The 12,264-nt window shown below is 34.1% G+C and overlaps 1 protein-coding gene across 7 annotated transcripts in view; it reads right to left on the reverse strand.

Moving 5' to 3' along the window:
- LOC149790576 (islet cell autoantigen 1-like) overlaps positions 1 to 12,264 on the reverse strand; it is a 102,376-nt gene that overhangs the window by 71,674 nt on the left and 18,438 nt on the right. For all 7 annotated transcript variants that reach the window (XM_089972663.1, XM_089972660.1, XM_089972661.1 and 4 more), the window contains exons 5-7: positions 5,361 to 5,484; positions 4,343 to 4,541; positions 2,326 to 2,550 (exon numbers count right to left, since the gene is read on the reverse strand). In XM_089972663.1, coding sequence (XP_089828789.1) covers positions 2,326 to 2,550; positions 4,343 to 4,541; positions 5,361 to 5,484 — 548 coding nt within the window. The remainder of the gene's footprint in view (positions 1 to 2,325; positions 2,551 to 4,342; positions 4,542 to 5,360; positions 5,485 to 12,264) is intronic.

The raw sequence follows: 12,264 nt of genomic DNA on the forward strand, positions 1-12,264 counted from the left end.
CCTAGACTTCCTAACCCGTCAGAAGCTGCAAACATGGCGCAGGTGCTTGCTTACCAGGCAGCAATTTGGGGATTATTTACCCGAGAAGCAGTTGTGAGAACCATGAGACTTGATTGGCATGATGTTGAAACAGTGGTTTCATCCAAAAATCTGTGAAGTGTGAGCTTTAATACTCTGTTGTAATTAGTGTATATACACACTGTTTCATTAATAACAGTGATTCAAGAAATAGTTATAGTATTTTACAGGATTGTTGTTCTTTTGGATTAAAAATGCATGCATAAAATTAGATGTGCTTTCAGAAGGATTTAAATTTTTCAATAACTGTTGTACATGAATGAAGGATCGATTTGAAAAAGTATTAAATTTAATTTTCATATACTTTTATGTTGTATTATTTTTTCTTTCATTTTCAGTATTACTACTGTTTGAATACTTATGCTTTTTCTCTATTTTTTCTCTATCTTTACTTACCTCACATATCGATTTAAGTCAGTGAGTGTAAAATTACAGCTATCGGATACCTTATCTTATGTGTGCAATATAAAATGATGTATAATTCTTGTTTCAAAAGGTTAAAATAAAAAATAAAACAAACATGTAAAAGCTAATATTTAATTACCAGATTACAGTATTGATCTTACTTATCAAATGCTAGCAGCTGTTTTAATCTCTAAGAATGAATCACTATAAGAAAATGGGGGTGGGTTAGGGGGTGTGGTCATCATCCTACATGGCTCATTTTTTGTTGAAAAAAAGAAAAAGGGTCTTATGTTAAATTTGTGGCGCTGGGTAACAACGAAAACTACAAAAATTGGTCCCCCATGAAAACTGATGATACTACTGTATTTCAATTATTTACAAAAGTAGAAGTTTATGTTTAGTTTTGAAGAAAAAAATTGAGATTTCTGGAAAAATGAACACGAAAAATATCCAATTACAAAATGTTTCTGGTTAGCACATCATTTGAAACATATGAGATACAAGTATAAGGTTTTATGGAATTTAAATTTTATTTAAAGCCTTAAAATTTAAATTTTCAGTTCTCAACCAATTTTGATATAGTTTTCATCATTGTTTATGTCCTTGTTTCTTTTGTTATATTTATTTCTAAACTTCAGTATCACTATGTTGGCACTATTAATTTCCAAAGTTGTCAATAATAAACTCTTCTGAATGGGAACTGGAAATTTCTTTGTTTATCTTAAGTCAGCTGACACACAATAGTCCATTGAATCTTTCTTCTTATACATGGTATATCTACCTCCAAGTAATATTTTTCTGGAACAATTTTGAAAACAATTGAAATAAAATCCTGGTTTTCAGATTGTAAAGCAGTGGATTCCTAATCCAAGGGTCACATGTTCAATAACTGACCATACCAGTCCAGGTCAGCTGCATCGGTGTGACCTTGGAAAAGGCACTTAGCTCCCATTTCTACAGGATAATATACAACCAATAATGTATTCTAATGTGTGTTAAAACCAATCAACCAACCACCCCAGTGCTTGCCTAGCTTTAAGTACTGACCCATTAGCAATGAAATTGTGTAAGCAAAGAAAAAGAATGTATACTCAATCCGTCCTAAAAAAATTTAAATGAAAAATCGTATAGCAAGTTTTACAATATTTGTGAACTTTTTCATGCTCGGAGAGATCTCAATGATGATCTTATAAAATTTTACTAATAATTTAAGTTGGGGTTTAAATTACAACTGATAAAAATTGTTGAAATCTGAGGAGTACAGTTTTTGTATTCTTTTGTTTTAAGTCTCTGCTGATGTCATACCTTGATGATACTAAACTTGTAATGCTGGTATCCCTTAAAGTGCTGATGTCATACCTTGATGATAGTAAACTCATAATACTGGTATCCCTTAAAGTGCTGATGTCATACCTTGATAATACTAATCTCGTAATACTGGTATCCTTTAAAGTGCTGATGTCATACCTTGATGATAGTAAACTCATAATACTGGTATCCCTTAAAGTGCTGATGTCATACCTTGATAATACTGAACTCATAATATTCATATCCCTTAAAGTGCTGATGTCATACCTTGATGATACTAAACTCGTAATACTGGTATCCTTTAAAGTGCTGATGTCATACCTTGATGATAGTAAACTCATAATACTGGTATCCCTTAAAGTGCTGATGTCATACCTTGATGATACTAAACTCTTAATATTCGTATCCCTTAAAGTGTTGAGTCATACCTTGATGATACTAAACTCATAATATTCGTATCCCTTAAAGTGTTGAGTCATACCTTGATAATACTAAACTCATAATATTCGTATCCCTGAAAGTGTTGAGTCATACCTTGATGATACTAAACTCGTAATACTGGTATCCCTTAAAGCTCTCGGCCACTGCTGTCATGGTTCTTGATGTTTTCTCCCAGAAGTGCAGTAGCGAGGACTGATAGTTAGCAAGGACATGGGAAAACATATTACAGCGGCTAGCGGACAGAAGATCTATCTTCTGCATTACATCAAGCTTCAGCTTGTCAAACCTTGCCTTTGTCTTTCTAACTTGTGCTTGAACCTGAAAATGTACAGATACTGAATACTCTGTTTCACATACAGTCAAGGAAGTTTCCAATTTTATTAAAGTACCTTGTATTTAAAGACGCTCCCAATTTAATTAAATTACCTTGGATTTAAAGATGCTCCCAATTTAATTAAATTACCTTGGATTTAAAGATGCTTTCCATTTATCTAAGTTACATAGTATTTAAAGACACTTCCAATTTAATTTAAAATGCATTTAAAGACACTTTCAATTTAATTAAGTTACCTTGGATAGATGCGTCCTCTTGTATTTAAAGATGCTTCCAATTTAATTAAATTACCTTGGATTTAAAGATACTTCCAATTAAATTAAATTACCTTGGATTTAAAGATGTTTCTAATTTAATTTACTGATCGTATATTTAAAGATGCTACCAATTTAAATAAGTTACATTGTATTTCAAGAGCTAACACTTCTACTATGACCTTTATTTTGCTTTCTTTCCATTTTCCTGATCAAAGTTAGTTGACCTTTCAATGGTTTTAGTTTTGCCTAAAGTTTTGGTTATAACCTTTCTTATAGTTAATATGAACATACACAGACTTGATTACTTGTTAATGGCTTCTGAAAATCTAATGACAATCTTAAAAGCCCTTGAAAATATTTCGCAGCTGGCCAGTTGGCTTGTTCATCTGTACTTCCTCTTATGTTTTGTTTTAAAACAACTAGAATCTCTTTCTGTTCTTGATGCCAAGACAACATGTGGCATACGGTGTCTTTTATTTGAAATAACTATTCCATTAATACCTTCAGCTGTAACGGATAATTGGCTTGTACTGCAAAGAATCACAATCCAGTAAAATACAGCCTTAAACACGGTAGATAATACAGTAATTGTAGATGATGTCACTCGACACTAACTTTAGCGTAAAATGTAAAATAAATATGGTGAGAATATCTGTGCATGATTTGGATTTTTAATGTAGCCTTAACAATTTTTCAGTCATATCACTATGATGTCTACAGACATGTCACATCATGTCCCACCATGTCATATTATCCTGATACCAGGCCAAAGAGTCCTAACACTAACCTCTTAATGCTGAGTGCCTAGACAGTATTAGTACCATTTTTATAAGATTTTAGTATGACCAGCAGAGGTTCAAATCTGCAACCTCCCAAATCCGAGGTGGACGCTCTAGCCACTAGGCCACCTGAGTGTTTTTGTTGAGAATAAATTGTACAGAACAATGTTTTAAATTTTAAATATACTAGTTTAAAAAATGCATGATGCAAGTAATTTTCTCCATATTTCACTTTTGAATTGTATCAAAAAATATATAATCTCTGAGTATATAAGAAATTTAATGGTGGTCTTCCTGTTTTAAACACATTTCACCTACATCAAACTCTGCCTGCATCATTTTAAAAAAAATCAGTAATCTTGACTTCTCAAATATATATATTTTAAAATCTCACCTTTCTATATAAAAAAACCTCACCTTTCAATAAAATACACCTTCACTTTTCTAAAACACACTGACTGCTCACATAGCCTAAGTGGTTACAGCATCCACCTCAAATGTGGCAGGTCACAGGTTCAAACCCACTCCAAATCATATCAAAGAATTATAAAAATGGTACTAACAGCTGCCTAACTTGGAACTAGCATTAAACGGTTAGTGTTAGGACATGTCTGTGGCATGATGCCCCAGTATTAGACATCACTATAAACTGCTACACTACACACACTGTAACAGTATGACTAAAATTGTTAAAACTACATTAAAAGTCCCGAAACACACTCACTCTAAAATATACTCACCTTTCTAAACTTTTCCAGCTGTTTGAAGGTATCTGGATCCAGCTCTTCTGACACATTTTTCATCCATAACAGGGCACCTCTGTATTCTGTTCTAGCTCCTTCCATTCTGTTAATCGTCATTAAAGTGTCAGAGATTGCACGATACCTGAATGTCTCCACCTCTTGATACAGTCTTACTAGAGGCACTCGTAATGCCAACCTGAAGTCAAAAGGTAAGTGATCATGTTTCATTGCATTCTAGCAGTCAGCTTCAAATATTTTCATTGAAAGACCTGTCAAATGAATAATTTCCCATGTAGCTGCAAAATTTTGACTTGAAATTTTTTAACATGTTAGATTTTTTGGCACAACAAAAAGCAATGTAGAATTTTTAGTTCCCGTTTACATACTCATTTAATATTTATTTTCCTGCCACTTAGAATTTTATCATAACTGTCTCTTTATTTCTAAAATGACTCATCCAATCTTCAAGTCAAGACATTATAAACTTTAAAGAGGAGATCATAGGAAGGCCACTTCTGATAAAGTTAAAAGTTGAAACATTTTTTAAAAACATTTATAAATAAATCAATCTTAAACTGTACTATGCATATCTCCTTTAATCTGCAATAACAAAAGTTCATTGGAAAACCCATGAAAAGTGCAGAATTTGACTAATTTTGAAAGGGACACAAATATGTGATGACCAATTTTGTGTTTTACAGCACAGAAACACAAGTAGGTTATTCAGTGCTAAGGCTGTGTAAGGACACTATGGTATTCAAAATGGGTCAACCAAACGACACTCTATGGTAGTCAAAATGGGTCAACCCAACAACATTCTATGGTAGTCAAAATGGGTCAACCCAACAACACTCTATGGTAGTCAAAATGGGTCAACCCAACGACACTCTATGGTGGTCAAAATGGGTCAAGCCAAGAAATAGTTTTTGTCAGTGAAGCCTAATTATATTATTATTTTTTAAATCATCAGTGAGATAGTCATGTGAGTTGTGTGTATATATATATATCTCTGTACCTCTGTTGAGCAGCAAAACTCTGTGACTTGCCGACAGCAGCCATTATCTTGCCAGCTCTAGTCTTATCCTGACTGCTAGTAGATTTGAGGAACCGACCAGTTGCATTCTCCTCTAGTGACAAAGCTGTAATTAAATAACCATTGTTATTGTTAGATGTTCCAATAAAGCATTACTATGCCAACAACATTTGAATATTTTGACAACTGATACATGATTACATTTGCCAGGATCATAAAGTAGTCTAAAAATTATTGCCTGACAACTATTGTTATGCCAGTAATTTTTAATGCATATTGAAAATATCACTAGTATATGCTCCTTGTGGGTAAATAAAACTTATGAAATAGAATAGCCTTACAATAAACAATCCAAATCTGTTGCACATTCACTATCCTTCTCGTGCTGTTGGGGATGAAGACAAATGAAGAGGCACTTGACTGGTGAAATGCATGCCTGATTAATTTTGATTGGTAGTTCTATCATCACACTTGTCTGGTGAAATACATGCCTGATTAATTTTGACTGGCAGGTCTGTCATCACACCTGACTGGTCAAATACATGCCTGATCAATTTTGATTGGCAGGTCTGTCATCACACCTGTACTGTGCTAACCTGGTGGTTGATGAGGCTGCATTGTTTACATGTGTAAATGATAAAGTTCCGTGTACTGCCAATAAACATTTATAAAATCAGTAAATGTGTAAAAGGCTTAGTAGTTCCGCGTACCGCCAGTAAGTATTTATAAAATCGGCAAACGTATACATGGACATTCACATAGCTGTGACTGTTGAAGGAACTACCCATTCCAAATAACTGATATATTTCCACATCTGCGTCAGTCATACTGGCACCATTTTCATTTACGATCAACTGGACATCATAAGCCTTTCCATGAAAATCAAATGCTGATATTACCATTAATTTATGACAAGTAGTGGTAACAAAATTTTCAAGATAGCCACTGTAGCCATATTGGGTATCTGTATAGCACCATTTTCATTTATGAACAAATAGACATCATAAAAAGTCTTTGAACCCCTTACAGATTTGACCAGCTGTTCAGGAAGTGTAGTGACAGCAAGATCTCAATATATTCTCTCTGGCTGCCATACTGGATGTACTAGTGGCACCATTTTCATTCAGGACAAGCTAGACCTCAGAAGAAGTATTCTGGTGAAAACCCTTCTCAATATGACTTTCCCTTAATCAATATCAGCAATAACATTATTTTTGCAATGGCTGCCATGGTGATCAGACTGGCACCATTTTCATTTACAAATGACTAGACATATTAAGAAGTCTTTAGTGAAAACTCCATGTTGATACAACCATCCATTCTTCTGAAGTTGTGATAACAAGATGTTCAACATGGCATATTTGGTCACCATATTAGACATCAGACTTGCACCCTTTTCATTTAGGACCAACTGGATGTCAGATCATCATCATTTTCGAACAGGGCCAACAAGATGTCATTAGAAGTCTTTCAGAGAAATCTCCATGTTGATGTGACCATCCAATGATGAATGTGTGCATCATTTTCATTCAAGACCAACAAGATGTCAACCAAAGTCTTTTAGAGAAAACTCCATGTTGATGTGACCATCCAAAGAAGAATCTGTGCATCATTTTCATTCAGGACCATGGCATGAATGTGTGTGTAAATTTGATGGCGATCATCGAAGTAGCTTTCGTCGAGTAACAATAAAAAACTTGTGCTAATGGCTGGAAGATGATGGATGACAGACCATCTGATAAGCTATTCCATCATATGACCAGTAGAGCTAAAAAAAATAGTAAATAATTATGCGTATCCACCATCTCAAGGGTTTTGTGTGTGCTTGTGGGATTAATCTATGTGTGTGTTACCTCTCAGCCATATTAAAAATACGTAAGTTGTGCTTAATTGCACCTCCCTTGGGTGTACATTAATAACAACTCATTCATAATTGTGAGAATCATATGTGTTATGTTGTAACAGGCATTCTTTGTGGAATTCAATGTTTCCATGGCATGTAATTCAATATTCCCATGGCATGGAATTCAGTGTTCCCACAGAGTAGAATTCAATGTTTGCATAGCATGTAATTCAATGTTCCCATAGTATAGAATTCAATGTTTCGATGGCATGGAATTCAATATTTCCAAAGTGTCGAACTCAACATACTGGACAGATATAAGTTTAACGAACATTTGAGTACATCTAGATATACATGTGCTTTTGATTTGTAATGTTTTTACATGATACAGTAATACCTCGAACATTCACGAGGTTAGGTTCCAGAACCAGTCGCGGATCAGGAGGAATCACGAATGTTTGGTACAAGTCACTAAAAATGCTAATAAATGCTTATTTTTAGGGTTTAAACCCTAAATATGACCCAAATCATGCTCCCAAAGCACTTTAATTTCATTTAAAAGTTAGCTTAATACATCAGCCTTAAAAAGAGAAATAAATGGTTGACATAAAAATAGAGTACAGTATCGCCTAATGGGTATTTGCCACACTAGCGCATTTACAGTATGGTACATGTATACTAATATTACCCCTATACTAATTCATTGGCTGCCGTTTTCTGTTGCACTCACAGTAAGGTAAAACCAAGTAACAAATGGGACTGTAAACTTAATGACTGATGTTTTCTTTGTCATTGTCAGGAAGGTAAACTAGGTAAACTTCATATGTCACAGAAGTCATATAATGAAGGTACAATTCAATAAAATAAAGAAAACATTTACGTAGAGGGTACCAATGAAAATTTCGCGAATCTGTGAATTCGCGAATCCAGAAATGTGAATGCATGAGGTATTACTGTATTATCATTCTACATGCCTAATCTTACAGTGTTGAACACTGAAATTAGGAAATGTATAAAACAATAAAAATATGTTTTTGTTTTTACTTGTGTGTTAGTTCTGTTGTCTTCACTAAGCTGGATAATTTAAAATTATGTATTATTTTCTTTGAGTAGGAAAATGACATAATTACAATAACATAGTTTAGAATATTTATTTTTTATTGATCTCCTAATTTTTCTAACTTATATTTATATTCATGAGCTGGAACTCCAAGCTTCTCTAAGCTGGGAATCTAGGACTCCAAGTTTAAAATTCCCATTTAGAAATATGAAGAAGAATACTGTGAATGGTACATACTACATATGTCCAGTGTAAACCAGAGTCTGGTGAAAAGGTACATGCTATAAATGTCCAGTGTAAATCAGAGTATGTGAATGATACATCCTACTCCTGCCCAATGTAAACCAGATTACTGTGAATGGTACATCCTACACCTACAGAATGTGAACAAGATTGCTGCAAATGGTACATTATACACTTACCCAATGTGAACTAGATTGTTGCAAATGGTACATTATACACTTACCCAATGTGAACTAGATTGTTGCAAATGGTACATTATACACTTACCCAATGTGAACTAGATTGTTGCAAATGGTACATTATACACCTACTCAATGTGAACTCGAATACTGTGAATGATAATCGTACACCTGCCCAATGTAAATGAAAGTACTGTGAATGGTACATTGTACACCTGCTTGAGTACTATAAATAGTACATCCTACAATCACCCAAGTGATCTAGAATACTGCATTTTATGCTTACCTAACGTCTGATGTCATGCCTTTCACAATTCCCAATTTGTGTGCTTGAGATGTTATTTACCTTTCTGGTTATAGTACGCATTTTAATATTTAACTGAAAATGCATTTGTCCAAGATAAAAGTTCATCATACCACTTTTGTCATTACACCACAAATTCTGACTACATGACTTCAAATGTGGTCAGCAAAAACTACATTGTAATGTATGCTAACTGCTGGTAGTACCTCAGGTGTATTACAGTAATTTACAAAAAAGTAATTCATTCTAACTGCTGGTAGTACTGCTATTACATTATGGTAATTACAAATAGGCAATGAATTCTAACTGCTGACAGTACCTAGATTATATTATGGTTATTACAAATAGGCAAATAATTCTAACTGCTGACAGTACCTAGATTATATTATAGTTATTACAAATAGGCAACTAATTCTAACAGCTGACAGTACCTAGATTACATTATGGTAATTACAAATAGGCAAATAATTCTAACTGCTGACAGTATCTAGATTATACTATGATAATTACAAATAGGCAAATAATTCTAACTGCTGACAATACCAAGATTATATTATGATAATTGCAGAGAGGCAATGAAGTCTAACATGCCAACAGTACCTAGATTATATTATGGTAATTACAGATAGGCAAATAATTCTAACTGCTGACAATACCTAGATTATATTATGATAATTACAGATAGGCAATGAAGTCTAACATGCCGACAGTACCTAGATTATATTATGGTAATTACAAATAGGCAAATAATTCTAACTGCTGACAATACCTAGATTATATTATGATAATTACAAATAGCCAATGAAGTCTTACTGCTGACAGTACCTAGATTACATCATGGCAATTATAAATAGGCAAAATATTGAATGAACTTGATGTACAACTTTTAATATGCTCATTTTATTTGTTCTTTGTGGGTTATTTAGTTTTAATGTCACCTTGAACATATTATTGGCTATGACATCCGAGAAAGTGGAAGCCAATTGCCTTTCCCAAGGAAACATAGAAGCAGCCGACCCTAGTGGGCTTAGGCTGTGACCTTAAAATAAATTTAAAGAAACAGTTGTCAAAAAACTATAAAACTCTTGTATTTGTATGCATATCTCAATAGTTTATTTACATTATATGTTTTACTTGTTGAAATACTGGTAGCATATCGATTATTCATCATTGTGACCTTGACCTGTTTGACCTTCTGATATTTCACCCCGTTTTTCTTTTCTCTTCCACTAATAATGTTTGCTTAAGGAAAGTAGTGCGAGACTAAATCCTGAATATGGAAACTGTCAATCTTTGATATAGGTCATGGTGACTGTAAACTTCATGTTCTAAAAATGCTTGATTAATTGACTGATTGATTTTATTTTTAACAGCACATCAGCACTGTAAGGCTATTTAGAACCAAACAAAATGTTATATGTATAATGTTTTAAAAATTATGATAAGTCTCATATCGACCAGCGATAGTAAAAAACAAATAGTTGAAATTGAAACGGTAAGATGGTAACGGTGAAAAATAAAGCTTCCTGATCAACGGGGGATATAAATGTTGTATGCTAATGAAAAATGATGAAAAGGTATTAAAAAGGAACGGTATATATATTGCATAAAACTGCACAAGGTGACAGCATAAAAGTTAGAGTTTAGAGTAAATATTTACTGCTTTCAGGAACTCTATAATACGAGTGATGTTTATAGTATCAAAAAGTTCTTTCATGTCATGCACTATGTAATAACGATCGCACGTAGGTTGTAGGTCAAAACACTCTATCATAAAGTGCTTAACAGTGAATGGTTCATGGCAAGAAATGCACTCTGGTGGTTCTTCACCTTTTAGTATGTGGGAGTGGGTGATATAAGTATGACCAATTCGGATTCTTGCAATGACTACCTCCTCCCTATGCATGGTTCTGTAGGAAGGAGTCCATTCTCCTAGAGTTGACTTGATTGCATGAAGTTTGTCATTTACAGCATCATTCCATGATGCCTGCCACTTCTGACGAAAGAACTTTCTGATACAAGGTTTAAAATCAGTATACGGTATTTTAAAATCAGATGGTTCTTGAGAAAGGGCCATTTTAGCAGCGCAATCTGCTTTTTCGTTACCTTTAATACCAATATGGCTAGGTAACCAATAGTATATTATATTGTGGGAGACACTCAGCTTGGTACTTCTGAGGAGTAAGTTTTTCAATAATGGGTTCTCCAGTTTTCTATTGTGTAGTGACTGGAGTACTGATAGCGAGTCGGAGTAGATGATACTGTTTAAAATATGTTTCTTTTCTATATGTTGCAGAGCAAGGTCTATTGCTTTGATTTCGGCTGTAAAAATTGATGTTCCATTTGGTAAGCAAAATTGCGTTGTGTGATTTCCACAAACAAAGTCTGCAGCAGCCTTTTCCTCATCCTTTGATCCATCAGTGTAAATTCTGGTGTAGTTTTTAAATTTGGTGAGGAGTTCATGGTAAGAGTTGTGGAAGACAGAAGGGTTTGTTTCGGATTTTTTTCCATCGTGTAGCGTAAAACGTACTTTTGGTTGTTTAATTAGCCAGGGTGGTGTTTCGGAGATAGACGTTTTCTGAATTTTAGAAAGATCTATATTTGTAGTGTCAAGGCTGGATGATATTCTAATGCCAAAGGAAGGTATGGCGTTTGGTTTATTTTCATATAAAGTTTTGTATTTCGGTTGAAAAACAGCCGAAAAAGCAGGATTCAGAGGGTTTGATTTTAATTTGAGTGCATACTGTGTGGAAAGCATTTCTCTACGAAACGATAACAGTGGTTCGTTCGCTTCAGCTAGTAGGCTTTCACAAGGGGATGTTTTAAATGCTCCCAGAGCCAGTCTTATTCCCTGATGATGAATTGGGTCAAGCATTTTCAAATATGATTTTCTGGCTGAACCATACACAACGCAACCATAGTCCAGATTGGAGCGAATAAACGTTCTATATAAATTCAGGATGACTTTTCTATCAGTACCCCTATCAGCACCCCAGTCAGTGTGCGCTACTACTTTAAGTAGGTCAAGTGCTTTTAAGCATTTGGCTTTCAAGTTTTTTAGGTGTAGAATAAAAGTCAGTTTTCTGTCAAAGATAATACCCAAAAAATTTGTTTCCTCAACAACTGGAATAGGTGTTCTGTCCAGCGTAAGTTTAGGTTCATCGTGGTGTCGTCGTAATTGACAGAAATGCATGCATACCATTTTTGATTTTGAGAATTTGAAGCTGTTCATACCAGCCCAATTTTGAATCTTGTTG

Source organism: Sinohyriopsis cumingii, chromosome 10 (genome assembly GCF_028554795.1).
Source record: "Sinohyriopsis cumingii isolate HCF-2022 chromosome 10, ASM2855479v2, whole genome shotgun sequence".
Classification (NCBI taxonomy): Eukaryota; Metazoa; Mollusca; class Bivalvia; order Unionida; family Unionidae; genus Sinohyriopsis; species Sinohyriopsis cumingii.